This window comes from Podarcis raffonei, chromosome 4 (genome assembly GCF_027172205.1).
Source record: "Podarcis raffonei isolate rPodRaf1 chromosome 4, rPodRaf1.pri, whole genome shotgun sequence".
NCBI lineage: Eukaryota > Metazoa > Chordata > Lepidosauria > Squamata > Lacertidae > Podarcis > Podarcis raffonei.
Genome location: NC_070605.1, coordinates 7,133,410 through 7,153,737, shown reverse-complemented (window position 1 = coordinate 7,153,737; position 20,328 = coordinate 7,133,410). Strand labels below are relative to the sequence as shown.

The 20,328-nt window shown below is 46.7% G+C and overlaps 2 protein-coding genes across 14 annotated transcripts in view; both read left to right on the top strand.

Annotated features, from left to right (window-relative positions):
• LOC128412207 (zinc finger protein 420-like) overlaps positions 1–20,328 on the top strand; it is a 378,482-nt gene that overhangs the window by 208,824 nt on the left and 149,330 nt on the right. The window lies entirely within an intron of this gene.
• LOC128412217 (zinc finger protein 501-like) overlaps positions 1–20,328 on the top strand; it is a 37,769-nt gene that overhangs the window by 5,542 nt on the left and 11,899 nt on the right. The window contains exons 1-4 of one of the 3 annotated variants that reach the window (XM_053385093.1): positions 17,351–17,422; positions 18,565–19,057; positions 19,231–19,306; positions 19,582–19,664. In XM_053385093.1, the coding sequence (XP_053241068.1) occupies positions 18,656–19,057; positions 19,231–19,306; positions 19,582–19,664 (561 nt within the window). In that variant the 5' untranslated portion in view covers positions 17,351–17,422; positions 18,565–18,655. Of the gene's footprint in view, positions 1–17,350; positions 17,423–18,564; positions 19,058–19,230; positions 19,480–19,581; positions 19,665–20,328 lie in introns of those variants that run through there. The other 2 variants (XM_053385092.1, XM_053385094.1) reach the window with 2 other exon arrangements.

Below are 20,328 nucleotides of genomic sequence, written 5' to 3'. Positions count from 1 at the left end.
TTTGTAACTGTAATTTCCCTTATCTCCTGCTCGTGGTAACTCCAGCCTAGCAATGTCTCTTACTCGTGGTAGCTCCACCTTGACAATGTTTTTAACCCTTCTCGACAGATCAGACCCTTTTCCGAATTCATCGCTGCATTCCATGTAGTATTTCAAAGCATGTTTGAAGGCCTTCCAAATTTAAGAGCCCCCACAGTCCCAAACATTTCGCCGCCCATTACCATATTTGAAAAGTCCAGACATCCCAACATAGGGGGGTCAAACCAGCCCCCCATTTCCAAACCACACCAAACTTTCCCTTTCCAGCTCTGGCTTTTTCCAAGTTCATTAGTCCAGTCCGAAAGATCATACTCCTGTTGAGTCTGTTCTGTCAAAACACACTCCTGATTTAGTGCCACAAACTCCTGTTCTGTCAAGATGCACTCCTGGTTTGAATCCTGGGTAGGCTCCACATATTTTTGCACTGTCTGGTCCAAATATCCCACTGCCTGTTCAAGATTTCTAGTCGAGGTCACCATCCAGTTCACCTTTTCATGTAATTCTTCCAGTAGAGCATTTGTTTTGTGAAAAGCAGACAACAAGGCTTCTGAGTACATTGTCCTGCAAGGTCAGATACTTGTTCCCACGGTTAATCTGTAGCAGCTGTCGGTTCCCTAGAGTTGGTTACAATTTCACAAACTCCCCCTAGGGGGAAGACTTGTTTTTATTCTTGCTACAGAATTTCCTTTTTGGAGATACTTTGTCCATATATATTCCTTTAAAATGCGAAAGGGAACAATGGAATCGCAAAGTTTCTCTTCTTTTAGCTATCTGTCGAAAAGCAATTGTCTTTGGTCAATGAGCTTCCCACGTCAGTCCTGACATCCCTCTCCAGGATCCGGACGGAGGAAAATTACTTCCCTTTAAAGTCACTTCAAACAGTCCAAAAAGGAAAAATTCACAATTTAAAATGTTGAAATCCAATCTTTTAAAAACGATTTTCTGAGCTCTAGTTTAATTTGCCTTTACTTTATTCTGTTTACAAAAGAACGGAAGAGTGACTTCCTGTTTAGCTCTTCCCGTTCCGTACCAAATTCAAATAAATTTTTATTTTTAAAGTCCGATTCTGTCCTGCTCTCAAATCTTTGTTTAATATCCAATTGTTCAAGTTCTTAGTACTCACGGGTGCTTATTTTAAAGTCCAAATTGTCCCAGGATAAAGGCAGCACTCTCCGGCAACAGCTAAGCGGCTTCGCTCCTCGGAAATAGCGATTGACTCACAGCACCGCGCCACTTCCCCCTCCTCACTTCGGAGCCCGTTGATGGGTTCCTTAGTGGATTGGGGGGGTGCTAAAGGTGCCCGCCGAGTCCCACGGTCACAGGCTTCATCCGCCTGTGATTTTAAAAGGGTCCCCGCTTCGCCGTAGCGGAGAAGACCCGTTTTCTGCTGAGCCAGTTCCCCCAGTTCAGAGGGAGTCCGCCATTGCTGGTGGCGCCACCCCGGAAGTCAGGACGCACCTAGTTTTCGGGGGGGGGATCAAGGAAAAAATATGATCCCCCCCCCTCGCAGCTCTGGGAGCAGTGGACAGGCTGCACGCAGCCTGTGCACTACTCCAAGACCTTCTCCCTGCTTTTGCGGTAGGTGGCGGAATTCCCCCACCTCCCACAAAAGCCCACAGGAGCCCCGCGTGACTCCTGCGGGCTTTTCGACCAGGAGGGAGAAGGGACTGAAACGGCCAGTCAGTCCCTTCTCCCTCCTCGGGGAAAAGCCCCCAAGAGCGGCACGCTCTTTAAAGGGTGCGCGGCTCCTGCGGGCTTTTCTAGGAGGTGGGGGAATTCCCCCCCCTCGTAGAAAAGCCAGCAGAGGCCGCGGAGCCCCTTTAAAGAGCGCACGGCTTTTGCGGGAGGTGGGGGAATTCCCCCATCTCCCGCAAAAGCCCGCAGGAGGGAGAAGGGACTGACTCGGCCAGTCAGTCCCTTCTCCCTCCTTGGGGAAAAGCCCCCAAGAGCCGCTCGCTCTTTAAAGGGTGTGCGGCTCCTGCGGGCTTTTCTAGGAGGTGGGGGAATTCCCCCACCTCCTAGAAGAGCCAGCAGAAGCCGCGGAGCCCCTTTAAAGAGCGTGCGGCTTTTGCCTGCTTTTGCGGGAGGTGGGGGAATTCCCCCATCTCCCGCAAAAGCCCACAGGAGGGTTGTAGAGTAGCGGGAAGGCGTCGTGCGCCTCCCCGCTGCCCCCCATCCTCTGGGGCTGGCGATGGGGGAAGCGCTGCTTTCCCCACCGCCAGCCTCAAAGCCGGGTTGGAGAGTAGCGGGAAGGCATCGCGCACCTTCCCGCTGCCCCCCATCCTCTGGGGCTGGCGATGGGGGAAGCACTGCTTTCCCCCACCGCCAGCCTCAAAGAGCAGACTCTCCTGGCTTCAGCGGAAGCAACTCGAAGCCTCCGGAGCGCAGGCTTCGGAGGCTTCGCGTTGCTATCGCTGAAGCCAAGGAGCCTGCATTCGCCCCATAGGACACACACACATTTCCCCTTCATTTTTGGAGGGGGAAAAGTGTGTCTTATAGGGCGAAAAATACGGTATCATCACCGATTTAACTTGTTCATCTTTCGTATGCCACTCCAGAAAATCTTGTACATTTTAGATAAGTTTTTACCTTCAGTATCTTAACAACTCCATCTCCAACTTAGATTTTTCCAAGGCAAAACCATTTTTCTTTTCCAGTTTATACAATTCGTTAATCTGGTGGTAATGTAGCCAATTTTGCTTATCTTTAATTTGCTCAAATGGTCCTAATTTATAACCTTCCTTTTCCTCTATTAATAAGTCATAATATCTCAACCATTTGGTATCCATATTTAATTTTTTCTGGGCCGTTGCCTCCACTGGTGAAAGCCATCTGGGCGTCTTTCTTTCTAAAAGGTCTTTGTATTTTATCCAAACATTATACAACGATTTCCGAATTATATGATTTTTAAATGCTTTATGGGCTTTTACTTTATCATACCACAAATATGCATGCCAACCAAACACATTATCAAATCCCTCCAAATCTAGTAAATCTGTATCTTCTAATTTCATCCATTCTTTAATCCAACAAAGTGCGGCAGCTTCAAAATAGATTTTTAAGTCTGACAGAGAGAATCCCCCTCTTTCTTTGGAATCCGTAAGTAATTTATATTTAATTCTGGGTTTCCTCCCCTGCCACCCTTCTGTCGCAGAGTTAATTACTCTGCTGATTAGAGGGTGCTCCAGCTTCTGAAGAGTTCTGAAGCTGCGGTTCGCTGTTTGATGCTGTTCCGCGGACTGGAGTTTGCCCAGTTACCGGCCGGTGGGCTGGAGCCAGCTGGGAGCCTGCCAAATGCCCCCGCTTCCCTTGGACGCATCCCAAGAGATTGGGCTGGTCTGAACTTCCCAGGCCACCTTCACTGTCAGCTTCAGAATTGTTAGGAAAGCTAAGCAGCTTCAGGTTTTTGTTTTTGCTCCTGTCAGTCTTGGGTTGACCAAAGAGACGACTGGCAGCGAAGCTCAGGTGCTGCCAGCCAGAGAAGAAGCAGGCCTAGGGAGAGGAGAGTTAGCAGCGGAAGGCAGAGAGGAGGGGGAGAGGAACTGTCATCTGAGCTCTGAACAAAGGGGAGAAGAAAAAGAGAGACAGAGAGGCAGACAGCTGTGTGAGAGCTACAGGAGTGAGTCAGACGCTGGAATGCAGGAAGCATTCTCTGCCAAATTAAAAGATACTGGAAGAGAAGGTGGGGGCTTCCGTTCTGGGGAAGGGGGAGGAGCTCAGTCTGGGCAACTCCATCTTGTGGGGAGGACGAAGAGTAGAGGAGCTCCGTCCAAGTTTGTTGTTTTAGCAATAAATCTGAAATCATAGAATCATAGAGTTGGAAGAGACCACAAGGGCCATCGAGTCCAACCCCCTGCCAAGCAGGAAACACCATCAGAGCACTCCTGACATATGGTTGTCAAGCCTCTGCTTAAAGACCTCCAAAGAAGGAGACTCCACCACACTCCTTGGCAGCAAATTCCACTGTCAAACAGCTCTTACTGTCAGGAAGTTCTTCCTAATGTTTAGGTGGAATCTTCTTTCTTGTAGTTTGGATCCATTGCTCCGTGTCCGCTTCTCTGGAGCAGCAGAAAACAACCCTTCTCCCTCCTCTATGTGACATCCTTTTATATATTTGAACATGGCTATCATATCACCCCTTAACCTCATCTTCTCCAGGCTAAACATGCCCAGCTCCCTTAGCCGTTCCTCATAAGGCATCGTTTCCAGGCCTTTGACCATTTTGGTTGCCCTCCTCTGGACACGTTCCAGTTTGTCAGTGTCCTTCCTGAACTGTGGTGCCCAGAACTGGACACAGTACTCCAGGTGAGGTCTGACCAGAGCAGAATACAGTGGCACTATTACTTCCCTTGATCTAGATGCTATACTCCTATTGATGCAGCCCAGAATTGTAATTATTAACAGCCAGAGTCGTCTCACGACCAAGCCATAACAAGGACTGACATTGGAGATGGAGGGGATGCCATGACTGGGCCAAACAAAATCCACCCCAGAGAAGAGCTAGGCTTATGGAATCTCAGGTAGCAGTAGCAGTGATGAGGATGAGGATGATACAGTGATACCTCGGTTTACAAACTTAATCTTTTCTGGAACAGAACTGTTCTTAAATCGAGGTACCACTGTAGTAATAATAATAATAATTTTTATTTCTACTCTGCCCATCTGGTTGGGTTGCCCCAGCCACTCTGGGCGGCTTCCAACACATATATAATCATGAAACATAAATAATAATAATATGAATCCATATAAAAAGAACATTAACTTTAAAATGAACAACTTATACTAGTGGCCAAAATTGTGGAAACCTTTTGTGAAAAGTGTATTTCTGAGGTTTGATGGCTCCTAACACCACTTTTGTGTGGAGTAATACCATAAAATTATAGAGCAATGGAAAGATAATTTAATGAAGAATGTAATGCAATGACTTTTATGAAGGAGTATTTATTAGAACAGCATTCATAAAGCAAAAACATGAAACCTTTGGTAACCATTGGTAACCTTTAGCTTTCATTATGGCCTTACAATGCCTTCCCATGAAGTGAACCAAGTTTTTTGTTCTGCAGCTCTAATAATGTGAAATCAAGACTGAATTTTTGCCTCTGTTAATTGGGCTTTATTGCTGGGTTGCCTTTGATTAACAAGTTTCTTTTGTCGGCTCCATAGATTTCCGATTGGATTAAAGTTTTGGCTATTCCCAGGCCATTCCGGCAGTGGAATAGGATTATCTTGAAAGCACCGTTTGCACACAGCAGCAACATGACATGAAGCTGAATCTTGTTGAAATAGAAAAATAAATAAATAAATAAATAAATAAATATAAATGCTTCAGTATCTGGGAAAAGATCACCTGCGGAATGCTTCAGTTGGGGCTAAAGTATTTCATTTATGTATTTTGCGGCATTTACATTCCCATTAATGACGCAAATTCTGCCCACACCTTTTTCTGCCATCCAACCCCAGATCATCACACTATCTGGGTGTTTCATGGTCAGTGTAATGCAAGTCAGATGTAAATCTTCTCTGATTCTTCTTGTGTATTTCATGCCGTCACTACTAAGCAAGGACATTTGGGTCTCATCCCTCCAAATAACACTGTCCCATTGTTCCACTGTCCACTTAACAAGGGTTTAGTCATGTTGTTAATCTTTTCAAGCTTTGCTTGAGAGATAACAATGGCTTTTTCCTTAGAACTCTAACATTTAGACCAGTCCTTGCACTCAACTTCACATTACATGGCTTCATGTCATCTTGTATACACCCAGATGATATTCTTCTGTCGTGTAGGGACAGACTCTCCATTCTTCGATCGTCACTTGTCTTTGTGCACCTTTTCCTGCCTTTACCACTCTGATTTTGTAGTGACTGAGTCTCCTTATACGTCTTCAAAAATATAGAAAGGCCAGCTTTGGTTATGTTTCACCCAATCTCACTTCTATTTTCTTCAATAGATTTTATTGCATTAGCCGTGTGGCCATAGCATGATATACATAGAAATAACAACATAAAATGGGGGTGGGGAGGTAAAGGTAGATATCGTCCTGGGCAAATACTATTTTCTTCATAGCTGTAGCCTGGTTCACTTAATAGTACTATTTTACATCGCTTTCTGGGTGACCAGTAAACTCTTTGTGCCTTTTCTATAATTTTATTATGTTTTACAACCTCACTAAATGAAAGAACACAAAAAAAACTAACCAACTTTTTAGCAATCACGTAACACACTGACAAAAGTCAACCTAAGCAAGTTGTGCTTCCTTTTTCTGGTTATTTGGCTACAATGTTTGATAGAATACTTTGTTGAATTGCATTCTTGATTAAATTATCTTTCCGTTGATATATAATTTTATATATTACTCCAAAAGAAGTGGTGTTATGAGCCATCAAACCTCTGAAATACACTTTTTTCCAAAACTCTTCCACAATTTTGACCACTACTATATATGAAACAAAGCAACATTCAACAACACATCAGAATCTCATAATAAATATGTTGGTTAATGACAAACAACAGGTAATGAACAGTTCTTCTCCATTTGTTCCTGAGGCTCTAACCCCTTTTTGTCTCCATTGCAGATTGTGATGAATCGGAAATCGAGAACAAAGGTGACCACGATAAAATCCCCAGAGAGGAGAAGCCACGTAAAAATTTAGAATGTGGAGAAAGCTGCAGTCAGAGCTCCCATTCCACATCCCATCAACAAAATCTCATTGGAAATAAACTCTATCCGTGCACGGAATGTGGAAAAAGCTTCAGTCAGAGCTCCTCTCTCACTTCCCATCAAAGAATTCATACAGGGGAGAAACTCTATCAGTGTGTGGAATGTGGAAAGAGCTTCAGGAAGATCTCCAATCTCACTTCCCATCAAAGTATTCATACAGGGGAGAAACCCTATCAGTGTGTGGAATGTGGAAAGAGCTTCAGGAAGAAGGACACTCTCACATTTCATCAAAGAATTCATACAGGGGAGAAACCCTATCAGTGCATGGAATGTGGAAAGAGCTTCAGGCATAGCTCCTCTCTCACTTGCCATCAAAGAATTCATACAGGAGAGAAACCCTATCAGTGTGTAGAATGTGGAAAGAGCTTCAGTCACAGCTCCGGTCTCACTTCCCATAAGCGAATTCATACACGGGAGAAACCCTTTCAGTGTGTAGAATGTGGAAAGAGCTTCAGTGACAGCCACAGTCTCACCTCCCATCAGAGAATTCATACAGGGGAGAAACCCTATCAGTGTGTGGAATGTGGAAAATGGTTCAGTCAGAGCTCCCATCTCACTGCCCATCAAAGAATTCATACAGGGGAGAAACCCTATCAGTGTGTGGAATGTGGAAAGAGCTTCAGGAAGAGCTGCGATCTCACTTGCCATCAAAGAATTCATACAGGGGAGAAACCCTATCAGTGTGTGGAATGTGGAAAGAGCTTCACCAATAGCTCCCATCTCACTTGCCATCAAAAAATTCATACAGGTGAGAAACCTTATCAGTGTGTAGAATGTGGAAAGAGCTTCAGTCACAGCTCCGGTCTCACTTCCCATAAGCGAATTCATACACGGGAGAAACCCTTTCAGTGTGTAGAATGTGGAAAGAGCTTCAGTCACAGCTTCAGTCTCACTTCCCATCAAAGAATTCATACAGGGGAGAAACCCTATCAGTGTGTGGAATGTGGAAAGAGCTTCAGGAAGAAGTACATTCTCACTTCCCATCAAAGAATTCATACAGGGGAGAAGCCCTATCAGTGCATGGAATGTGGAAAGAGCTTTGGTCACAGCAATAGTCTCACTTCTCATCAAAGAATTCATACAGGGGAGAAACCCTATCAGTGCATGGAATGTGGAAAGAGCTTTAGTCAGAGCTCCTCTCTCACTTCTCATCACATAATTCATACAGGGGAGAAACCCTATCAGTGTGTGGAATGTGGAAAGAGCTTCAGTCAAAGCTCCAAACTCACTTCCCATACAAGAATCCATTCAAAGGTCGGAAAAACCATTTTACAGCTTTAGGAGCTAAGAAATCCGCACCTTTATTACCTTGCGTTTGGCTGATTGACATCTAATGCCTTTTGAACATGTGGTGTTTTGTGTTTTTATGTTGTAACCATCCTGAGACCTGTGGGTGTAGGAATATGTGCCAATATTTAAATACCTAGGCGTCTCCCCCCCCATGAAATATTTAATTTGGCCTGTGGCGTTTGCCCTCCTAGGTGTATGGCATCATACTAGGTCATAAGGAAAGGGTTAGCTAAGTGTAAAATGATTAACCAATAGGAACCCAAGGGGAGGAGTTAGAGTTGTTAAGAAGTGAGTCTGGAGTTAGAGAAGGGAGAGGGAGGATAAGTCTGTGGGTTGGGCTAGTTTGATGCGAGAGAGTGAGAGAATCTGTTAAGAGGAGTCAGTTAAACAGCTGGGATAATCAGTTAGAAGGTATTAGGAAGGTATAGGCCGGTAATGAAACTAAGGTTAAGAAACTGACAAGAAAAATTACCTCAAACCATAAACTTGTTAATGCTTATAAAATAAACTTGTTTATTTGGTTTAATGTTAACAACTGTCTAGATGTAGTGTGTACCTGAGAGAAACGGGTTGGTGGCAGCGGGGAAGCTATCCAGTGGTGGCACAGGGATCAATAGACCGTCAAACGTCTGGGGACCCTGTGTGAACGCCACAAAAGTGTCGGCAGCGGTGGGATAACATCAATACGCCTGTGAGATCCATTCAATACCCTGTGGTGGGATATTTAGATTGCTGCGCCTAGTCACCAAAAAAGCGACGGCAGCAGTGGGATCCAAATCAATATGTTTGAGGCAGGATCAGATAGATACGCCTGTGTTGGGGAAAACAATACTCCTGGAGGGGGAAGGGTAAATCTGTGAAGTGATTACCTAGCCTGAGTGTGTAGTTGTAAAATACCCAAGGTAAGCCACAAAGCCAAAATAACAAGGAAAAAGAGAGCTCAAAATCTGTTCTGGCAGAGGGTTTAGGCTTGTGGTCAGAGGAAGTAAGCTTGAAGGGTTAGAGAGAAAACCCATAGCAGAACTTTGGGACCAGAGTCTTGAGAGAAGCGTAGCTAGAGGGAACGGTACTGAGAGGAAATTTCTCTTATTTTGTTAATTTACTGACAATTCTCACTCACACATTATGCCGCCCAAAAAGATAAGAAACCCTGTGAGGGAAACAACTTATGAAAGTTCTGAAGGAGAGGAGAATGGAAATCCTCAGAGGGGAGAGCAGTGTTTAGAAAATGTAACGTAACATTCAACCTGAGGCAGGAGGTGCAAAATTCTCTGAAGACTTTGTAAAGTGGAAGTTAGAACAAGAATATAAATTGGAATTAGAAAAGATTAGATCTGTACTAGAAATAGAAAGAATTAAAGCTGAAAGTGAGAGCAAAAGAATTAGGGCTGAGCAGGAGAGCGAAAGAATGAGAGCTGAGCAGGAGAGGGAAAGTGAGAGTGAAAGAATGCAATTTCAGCTGGAGATGAGGAAACTGGAATTAGCAGCCATGGAAAATCAAAATAATAGTAATAACACCATTAGTCAAACTCAAGTGAAAGTAGATTTAAAGCGTTTTCCTGTATTTAAGGGAAAAGATAGCCCTGAAGCTTTTATTATATCATTTGAAAGAGCTTGTCAAGATTTTCAAGTGAAAGATGAAGATAAGATGAAGATACTTAGAGCCAAAATAAGTGGTGCATTAGCTGAAATCTATGCCCAAATGACTGAGGACCAATCCAAAAATGTTGATATGTTTAAGCAACTAATATACACCAGGTTTGGGATTACCCCAGAACAACTGAGAAAGAAATTTAAAAGTGTGACTAAAGTGAGGGAGGAGACATACGCTCAGTTTGGGGCTAAAATCTCAAAGTACCTCACAAAATGGTTAGAACAGGAGAGGGCAGACTCCGTTCCAAAAATCAGAGAAGTGTTTGCTCTGGAACAATTTAATGAAATGATAAACGGCCAATTAAAATATCTTATAAAGGAAAGATACCCTCGATCGCTTCAAGAAGCCGCTAACTTAGCTGACCAAATAAATGAAATAAGGGACCATAGGTTTGATAAACCAAGTTTTGGCGGGAAAGAAGAAGAAGAAGAAGAAGAGTTTGGATTTGATATCCCGCCTTTCACTCCCTTTAAGGAGTCTCAAAGCGGCTCACATTCTCCTTTCCCTTCCTCCCCCACAACAAACACTCTGTGAGGTGAGTGGGGCTGAGAGACTTCAAAGAAGTGTGACTGGCCCAAGGTCCCCCAGCAGCTGCATGTGGAGGAGCAGAGACGCGAACCCGGTTCCCCAGATTACGAGTCCACTGCTCTTAACCACTACTCCACACTGGTGTGGGGGACTACCAGAAATAGATTCCAACAGGCAAAGGGAAACCCATCTTCAGAGACAGACAAGGGAAATAGGCCATTGTCAAAAGGGCAAAATGACAAGGCCCAAGCAAAGACCAGTCTCACTGAGGAGAAAGGGTGGAAAACAAATTATACAAATCCCAAAGAACCGAAATGCTGGGGATGTGGAAAACTTGGCCACAAAAAGTTTAATTGTAGAGCTGGAGGGGGAAAGTCTGTCAATATTAGCCCTCCAAAAAAGACATATTGTATCAAAGCAGCTGAGGAGAGCCAAGCTAGTCAGGATAGGCCGAAGCCTGCTGAAGTGGTGGAGGCTAAAGTGGCACATTGCTATGCCATTAAACAAGACAATCTTGAAAAATGCTGGGGAAATTATTTGGATTGAAGGGAGGAGATTTCTAGGGTTAAAAGATACAGGCTCGCAAGTCACTATTGTCCACTCAGAGATAATCTGTCCCACCAAAATAATTCCAGGGAAAGTTATGCAATTAAAAGGAATTTCAAAGCAGCCTGAGGTATTACTTGTTGCAGAGATCCATGTTAAGTTCCAAGATTGGTCAGGACAGTGGCAGGTTGCCATTTCTGAGGAGATTCCCACTGCTGTGCTGATCGGATGGGATCTCTTAGAGCATGAACAGAGTTCTTTTGTAGTTACTCACTCCAAGGGGGGTCAACAGTCACCCAATGCTGAGGGGAATGCTACTGTTGCCAAAGGAGACCTGAGCTGAGGAACAGATCTCTGAGGGGAGAAATGAAGCCCTGCTGGTTCCTTTTACAAAAAACCAAAAACCTAGTTTGGCCCAAGAACAGAAAGAGGATGCTGATTTAATTAATTGTTTTGAGGCAGCCCAAACAAAGCAGAAAACCTGGTATGATAAGGAAATTTTCAGTAATACTCCAGGTAGAGCTAAGGGAGTTAGTTGTACATCATATCGACACCGGGGATGCTGAGCCCATTGCTGTAACCCCCTATAGGATAACAGGAGAATATGTGGGGAAAGTTAGCAATGAGGTAAGGGAGATCTTGAAGGCAGGGATCATAACCCCTTTGGAAAGCCCCTGGGTAGCATCCAAAGTGTTGTTAGACAAACCTGAGGGATCTATCCGATTTTGCCTGGATTATAGGAAGCTGAACCATGTCACTAAAGCAGATGCATATCCAATGCCACATTTAGATAACCTGATCGAAGCTATAGGCCAGTGTCATTACATCACCTGCTTAGACTTAACAAAGGGATACTATCAAGTAAAAATGGACCCTAGGAACCAGGAGAAAACTGTGTTTAGAAGTCGCTTAGGGCTGTTTGAGTTTAAAGAATGCGCCAGCCACTTTTCAGCGACTGGTGGACAAAATCCTGAACGGATTACGAGGGTTCACAGTTGCTTATTTAGACGATATTGCTGTGTACAGTCCAACTTGGGATAAACACAAAGAGCACTTAGGGATAGTGCTACAGCGAATTAAAGAGGCGTGCTTAACCATCAAAGCTAGCAAATGCCAGATAGGGGGCTCGATTATTCAATATCTGGGACACATTTTGGGAGGAGGAGTGATGAAACCTTTAGAGACAAAGGTAGAAGCCATTTCAAAATGGCCTACCCCTACCTCCAAGAATAAAGAGCTTTCCTAGGACTAGCCGGTTATTATCGAAAATTTATTCCAAAATTTAGTGAGTTAGCAGCGCCTTTATCTGACCTAACTCGGAAGAAGGAGCCAGATAAGGTTAAATGGACAGCAGCGTGTCAGCAGGCCTTTGATGCCTTAAAAAGCGCCTTGACGTCAGGACCAGTCCTTGTTGCTCCTAATTATGATCGTGAGTTCACCGTCTTCACCGATGCCTCTAATGCCAGGATCGGGGCCATACTGTGTCAACACTTAGAGAAGGACGACCTGCGTCCGATCACCTTCATAAGCAAGAAATTACTTCCAAAGGAAAGACATTTTCGACCATCGAGAAGGAATGCCTTGCCATCGTGTGGGCATTACAGAAACTGAAGCCGTACATCTGGGGCCGAACTTTTAGCTTATGTACTGACCATTCACCCTTGCTGTGGTTGAGAACAATGAAGAACAGTAAGTTGATGAGGTGGGCCCTATCGCTGCAAGACTTTAATTTTACAATTAAAAATGTAAAAGGGTCCCTGAACACCATTGCAGATGCCTTATCAAAAAGACCTGCGGTTGAAAGTTAACCAGTGCACAGTTATAATTTTTCTGTAGTTAACTGAATACCTAAGATATATCAGGTTTTATGTATAAATGTATATTTTGCCAGAACAAAGTAATAGATGTACCAATGTTATGTGGGATGTGAAGGGTGTAATAACAGATTAGTAAATGTTTATTTGCATTAGATATGTAATGCTGATTGATCAGGAGAATAACTACTGTAATTTTCGCTCCATAACACGCACTTTTTTGCTCCTAGAAAGTAAGGGAAAATGCCTGTACGTGTTACAGAGCGAATGCACTGGACTGGAGCCCTGGCTGCCGTCAGTCAAGCAAAGCGTCTGTCCTCACTTTGCTTGCTTTAAAGCAACCTACGGAGGAGCTGGGGAGGAGGGAGGGAAGGAGAGCCATGGCAGCAAAGCGGGCAGCAGCCGCTTACACAGGAGGAGGGACAGACGGGAGCCATATCGAGCCGGAAGGAGTCAGGTGGTTAAACGCCAGCAGGCGCTTTTAAAAGCGTTGCGTAGCCAGCAACAGCTGCTGCAGCCTCAGCTAGCAAAGGTCCACGCGCTCTCTAAACGGAGCAATGAGGCTGGAGAGGGACGGCAAGGCACAGGAGGGGTTGGATCGGGAAGGGAAAAAATTAAGCAACCAGCAGCGAAAAAAACCCCAACCTCGAGCTCTGAGCCATGAGCGCAGTGAAAACCAGGAAGTAAAAAAAAAAAAAAAGGCTGGGGAAGGCATGGGATGAGGGAGAGGGGAAAACTATGCAAATCCCCCGCTGTCTCAGCTGATCCGCTGGGGATGGGAGCTGGAGGTGCTTTTTTACTTCTGCAGCTTGTTTTCAGGCAGGATAGATTTGAGCATTGTCTGGGTCCTAGTGCCCCTACCGCTTTTTTGTGCTCCATTCTATTGCTGCTGGTGGCTGCTTATCACTCAAACTGAACCTGATACTAGTAGCCACGTGTACAAACAAAGTAGAAGGCTGCAAGGAGGAGCACTTTTACACAGCTAATGGCGAATCCCCTGCAATCCAAGTCCTCCTCACTTGCTCAAATCTATTCTGCCTCAAAACAAGGAGCGGAAGGAAAAGGCGGCAAACTGTTAAATGGAAAAAACCCCAGGCACAGGGCAAATACCTTAAGTATACCTTTAAAGCAACAGTGCTCTTTCCCTCCCTCCTCCCCGCTCAGCTCGCCGAAAAGATCCTTCTCCACCCACCCCACGAGTGTTCCTTGTCCCTTGAGTGCTTTTCCTTCCCTCCCCACTTAAAACGTGGTCACAAAGCACGGATCCACATGGATCCTCAGGATTTTTGCACTGGGTCACCCCAAATTCACCATCAGATCACATGTCTGTGGCCACAGCATGAACCACAAAAATCATACATCCACTGTTTCGTTTAGAATATTTTCTTCTTCTTTTCCTCCTCTAAAAACTACGTGCGTCTTATGGTCAGGTGCGTGTTATAGAGCGAAAAATACGGTAGGTTAAGTTATCCCTCCTGAGTCAATCTTCTTAAGGGGGGAGGTATGTGGCGTTAGCCCTCCTAGGTGTGTGACATCATACTGGGTCATAAGGAAAGGGTTAACTAAGTGTAAAATGATTACAAGGCCACCCCCCAGGTTTGTTTGTGTTTTTCAAACGCAACCTTTTATTATTCCGCAACTTACCATACAATTTCTCTTTCAATTTGCCCTCTTAAAAAAAAAAAAAACAACGCACAAAGGAGGAAAACAAAATACAAGAAAATACAAATGTGGACAGGTCCAATCCTTACGGGCCAAACTTGGGTCTCCAGCAACTCCCGGACTACAGTTCCCATAATCCCTCCCCATTGGTCCTGCTAGTTAGGGATGATGGGAGTTGTAATCCAAAACCAGCTGGAGACCCAATTGTCTTTAAAGGGAAAGTAGGCTGGCCCTGTAACACCCTCTGATGGCCAAAAGCACTGCCCCAGAATCTGAACCACCCCCAGTACTGCTAACTGGAATTAATAGAGCGCAAAACATAAGTTTGATCTGCACTTCAACCTCTAGGGAGCTTCTAGGTGCTTTCTGCACCACCTAGAGTACCCACAGAATTGTGGCGTCTACTGGCAACACACAGACGAGAACAAATGAAAGACAAACACAATGAGCAGGCAAAAACCTGGAAAGGACCATACCAAATGGACATCTGGTGTGAAGAGGTCACTTTCCCCACTGCTGAACAATGCCACAGGTAGAGGAGATGAAATGCTAGAAGTGTCTCCGGGGCAAGGGGAGCTGCTGGGAAATTGAACTACGGGCTCAAAGTATTACTTTTTTAAAAGGCAGCTTCCTGGCAGCTCTGCATCACCTGGAGCAAGAGGTCTTGTTCTGGCTCCAGCAAACGTTAGACTGTCAGTTCTTCTCAACTTCTCAAAATTAAGGGGAAATGTGTGTACGTCCTATGGAGCGAATGCAGGCTCCCTGGCTTCAGCGATAGCAACCCGAAGCCTCTGAATCCTGCGCTCCGGAGGCTTTGCGCTGCTTTCGCTGAAGCCAGGAGAGTCTAGTCTTTGAGGCTGGCGGTGGGGGAAAGCAGCGCTTTCCCCCACCGCCAGCCCCACAGGCTTGGGGGGCAGCGGGAAGGCGTGCGACACCTTCGCGCTACTCCCCGACCTGGTTTTGAGGCTGGCGGTGGGGGAAAGCAGCACCAACACTGGTAGCGTTTACCTAATAATAATAATAATTTATTATTTGTACCCCGTCCATCTGGCTGGGTTTCCCCAGCCACTCTGGGCGGCTTCCACAGCGACCAAAAATACACTAAAATGTCACACATTAAAAACTTCCCTGAACAGGGCTGCCTTAAGATGTCTTCTGAATCTCAGGTAGTTGTTTATCACTTTGACATCTGATAGGAGGGCGTTCCACAGGGTGGGCGCCATTACCGAGAAGGCCCTCTGCCTGGTTCCCTGTAGCTTTGCTTCTCGCAATGAGGGAACCGCCAGAAGGCCCTCAGCACTGGGCCTCCATGTCCAGGCAGAACGATGGGGGTGGAGACGTTCCTTCAGGTATACAGGACCGAGGCCATTTAGTGCTTTCAAGGTCAGCACCAACACTTTGAATTGTGCTCGGAAACATACTGGGAGCCAATGTAGGTCTTTCAAGACCGGTGCTATACCTCAGCGCAGCATGGGGACTGACTGAGCGGGTGGCGAGATGCTTTCAGCCTCAGACACTTGGCGGGTTCTGAAATGGCCGTGCAGGCCAGATTCACAACCCTGGAGGGCTGGATTCGGCCCACGGGACATAGTTGGAGGACCCCTGGCCTACACTGACTGGCAGCAGCTCCCCAGAGTTTCAGGCAGGGATTTCGTCCAGCCCTTGTAGGAGATGTCAGGGGTTGACCCTGGGACATTCTGCATGCCAAGCAGATGCTCTAGGGCTCCCCATATTTCCCTAGCCTTTCAATGTTATGCTATTAGCAACAGTGGAGATTCCACCTGCCTCTTTCGAAAGGAGAACACTCTCCTAATCATATAATAATAATAATAATAATAATAATAATAATAATAATAATAATATATTTATACCCCGCCAACCTGGCTGGGTTCCCCAGCCACTCTGGGCGACTTTCAACAAAATTTTAAAATACAATAGTCCATCAAATATTAAAAGCTTCCCTAAACATAAAAATAACAACAATCCATTTTCAGTCCATTGAATTAGCAATTAAGCATTTTATTAGCATAAAAAGCATGCATGAGAAAGCATTACTCATTTATGATGAGAATAGGATTTATTTTGAAATTTACTTGGTTCCTCCTTGGCAGCCAGTGCGATTGTTTCAGCAGGACTAGAACTCAGGACCCGCTGCCTTGAGGGACATCTAAGAGCAGTTGGGCAGGGGAAAGGTCTCCCTTGGGAGGTGGTGGACTCTCCTTCCTTGGAGGTATCTGAGCAAAGATCGGACGGCCATCTGCCACGGATGCTTTAGCTGAGATTCCTGCATTGCTGGGGGTTGTGAAGGGAGAAGGAGGGGTTAAACTCAATATTATCTGCACCCAAACTAACTTCTGCAGTTGTGGTAAAGCAGCTAGCAAAAACCGCAATTGCTTCAGTTCTGCAAGCCAGAAGCTGCTTCTTGTTTCATGCTTCTTGCTTCAGTAACGCAAGAGAAGAAAGGGAGGGGGGCTTAGCTATCCATATAAGGTAATAAGTTATAACCTTGCCAGCTGATTGGGGGGATTGGGAAGACGGGTGTATGCTCTCAGGTATAAGAATGCTTGTTTACGTGTATTGGGGCCGCCAGTCTTTGGAAAGTATTCCACGGGCTGCCTCTGCGCAGATCTCAACAAAACTCTTTTCTCCGAAGAAGAAGTTGCTTCCCTGGTGCTTTTGTTCTCTCCTCGGTCCTGGGGCAAGCGGGAAATGAATCCCCGGTAAACTAAGGCTTCAGTTGGACTAGATGACCCTGGGATCCCCTCCTATCTCTCCACTCCTGAATTCTAGGAGGAGCTTCCTTGCCTCCTGCAAAGCCCTTTTCCCTGCAAGCTCTTCCTCTGGTTTCTGGCCAACAGAAGGAGATGCTCAGAGTCCAGCCAAGAGCCTCCCCCCCCAAAGGATATCTGGGCATGGGCGTAGCCAGGGGGGCAGCTGCCCCCTTAATCCATAAAAAATAATAAGAATCTGAGGTTCTGCCAAGTGAGAGAGGGCTGAGCTGGAGGGACTCGGCTTGGCAAGGGTTAAAGGGAAGTGAGCTGCCTTCCTAGAGAGGACAGGAAGCAAGGGGGGGCAGGTCCTCCAGAGCCAGGGCCCCTCCCTCCCCAGTCCTTTCCTTGCTTTGGGGTCTCTCCTGCAAGGGCTGCCTCGCTGTCCCCTCCTGGGATCTGGTGAGTCTCCTCTCTCTCCCCCCAGAGGGTGCAGTGGGGAGACGGGGGGGGGGGGTCCCAGGGCTGCAGCAGGGGAGGATGCCTGGGGGGCCTGATCCGGGAGGGGCCAGGTCTGCCACGCTCTCCTTCCTGCAGATCAGAGGATCCCAAACTCATCTGGCCCTCCACCCCCCCTTTCAGAAAATATCTCCCTTCTTTAAAGAAAGGAGTCCCTGGGACTTTAACTCTGTGTGACATCGCTCAGCCTCATTGCACAACAGAGGAAACATGTGCAAATGGTTTTCCAAAGCTGGACGAGGAGGTGGACTAGCCCCCTCCCCAGGAAAGGCCAGGAATAAAGAGAGGGATCCCAGCCCAGAGTCTGGCTGCTGCATTGCGGACCAGTTTCCCAGTTGTCTCCCAGGGCAGCTCCCCACGGAGGCCACTGCAGCAATCCCCTCGCACCCAGAGCAGGGCATCCCAGGACCACGTCCTCTCTGTCCCAAAGGGATTGTTGCTGGCAAAGCAGCCGGAAATGGGCGCTGCTACTCACCGAACCTGCAGGGACTTTAGCATCAATGGCTGTGTGTGTGTTAAGCTATCTAACAGAATAATAAAAATAAAAATAAAAATAAAAATCACCCGCCTAAATTTTAAGGGAGATGTCTTTGGCTTTTCCCACTTGGCCTTTAGGGGGTTGGTCAGATACATACCTGTCCCTCAGAGCAAATAAAAAGGGACTCCACCCCAGGAGTCTGTCTGGAGAGCGGCAGAGAGTCCAAGTACAAGAAAAGGAGACAGAAGCAGGGGAGGGGGGGAGCAACTCCTGAGGACCCCCGGGTGAGGACCCCCACTAGACCCACAAATGACTCCCTTGTCAGTTGGTTCTGACTTCATGCATTGACTAGAAGGCTGCAGAAACCAGGTTGATTAATCTCCCAGAAATCCCTTCAGTTGCCTCCACATTTTGCGTGGCTAGAAGGCTAGAGACTTATTTCTTCTCCTCTTCCTCCTCTTTCCTTTCAAAAAGATAGCTCATGGTCTGGGATGCGGTGCAGTCCAGCCCTGGTTCCCAGCAAGACTCATCCATGCTTGCTCAGGGAACCATTCCCCCCCCCCCCGTCCTCCCAATTCTGTAACAGAACAATGTATTTGGTTTGTAGGATTTGCTAGGGCCTCTCATTAAGACGGACAGAACTTGTCAGAAGACCAAAGGGTTCCTTCCGATCTCTCAAAGGCTTCCTGAGAGCACAGATGGATGAGCAAGATTCAGCTGGTCCCGAAGCAGGAAGAGGCCATGGCAGCCAAACTGGGAGCAGTGGGGGGTTCTGGGAAAACCCAGTGCAGAAGATCCTGGGTGAGGAGGACACCCTCTGCTCAGAGGTGCAGAGCCAGCAGATGAGGCAGTTCTGCTGCCAGCAGGCCAAAGGACCCCGAGAGGTTTGCAGCCGACTCTACCACTTTTGCCACCAGTGGCTGAAGCCGGAAAGGCACACGAAAGCTGAGATGCTGGACCTGGTGATCTTGGAGCAGTTCCTGGCTGTCCTTCCCTCGGAGATGGAGAGCTGGGTGAGGGAATGCGGAGCAGAGACCAGTTCCCAGGCGGTGGCCCTGGCCGAAGGTTTCCTCCTGAGTCAGGCAGAGGAGAGAAAGCAGGTGAGAGAGACTTTCCTCTGGATACTCCCAAGGGGCTCCAAACAGGACAAAGAACATCCCATAATGGTCTGCTGATGGCCCATCCGTTTTCTGGGAAAGCATCTATTGAATGAGATCTCGCAGTCTTTCTCACCATTCTGTGTTTTGAATCCTTGTTTCTTTCTCACGGAAAGGATCTCTTTGCGGAAATGGACCTGGATTCCTGTGAGACAGAGAAGCCTCCGTTGGACGCCAGAGAGAGGCCACTGGGTAAGGAGGAAGGTGGTTTTTCTCTCATTCCGTTGGTTTTCCAACTCATCTGGGGGTTCTTTTCATCTTGTTTTGGAGGGAGACTGTTGGGAAGAAGGGTCCAGAGGAGGGGAGATGTATTTCTGCACAACAAACATATGAAATGGACACAAACGTCCAAATGCTCTCAGCAGGTAAGGCTTTCTCAAAGGCCCATCTGCAGTTAGAGATGCCCTGTTTCACCTGTGAGAGAAGCAGACACTCCTGGCTTCCTGTTTACCTTTTATCTTTTGCAGGTGACAGAATGATGCCGGCAAGACTTCCTGATCCGTCTTTTCATGGGGGCAGAAGGGAAGCAGTGGCTGTGGAACCAGATCAGGTCAGGGGAAGCTGCCTTGTGGCGACAGAGGCCGAGGGATGGAGCAATGTCATGGGCTGGTTGGGCACAGAGGAATGGTGGGAGGAAGCAGCTGGGGAACCAGGAAGGGAAGACGGCTCAGAGCCCAAGAAGTGGAGGTGGAGGAAGGATGAGCGGTCAGAGGGGAAGAGGGATAAGCCTGGGAAGAGGAGATGTCAGAAGCTAAAGGGGTAACAGGGCTTAGTGAGCTGGGAGACTCTGTGGCAGAATGCAGTGCAGAATCAAAGGCAGAAGAGGAAGGAGGCGAGTGGGAGAGGAAGGTCGAGAGGCAGAGGTGAGTCAGGAGAAGGAGGAGCCACAGGTGGCTCCCTCTCCTTTTGCCAGAAGCCACCCTCCCTGCTTGTCTCTCAGAGCCAGGAGACCCCCTGCAATGCAGGAATCTCTGCTAGATCATCCAAGACAGATGGCCATCCAACAGAGGCTTATTTTATTTCTAGATTGATCACTGAATGCTCAGATTGATTTCTAAGAAGTGGACAAATGAGAACAAATAGTGGCCTGGATTCACCTAACCAGCCCCATTGGCTGCAAAATGGGGCCTGCCCCCATTCCTCCCGCTCTATGCCCCTATGAACCCCTTGAATTTGGCTCTAGGGCATTGGGAGGGAACTCCCCAGAACAGCTC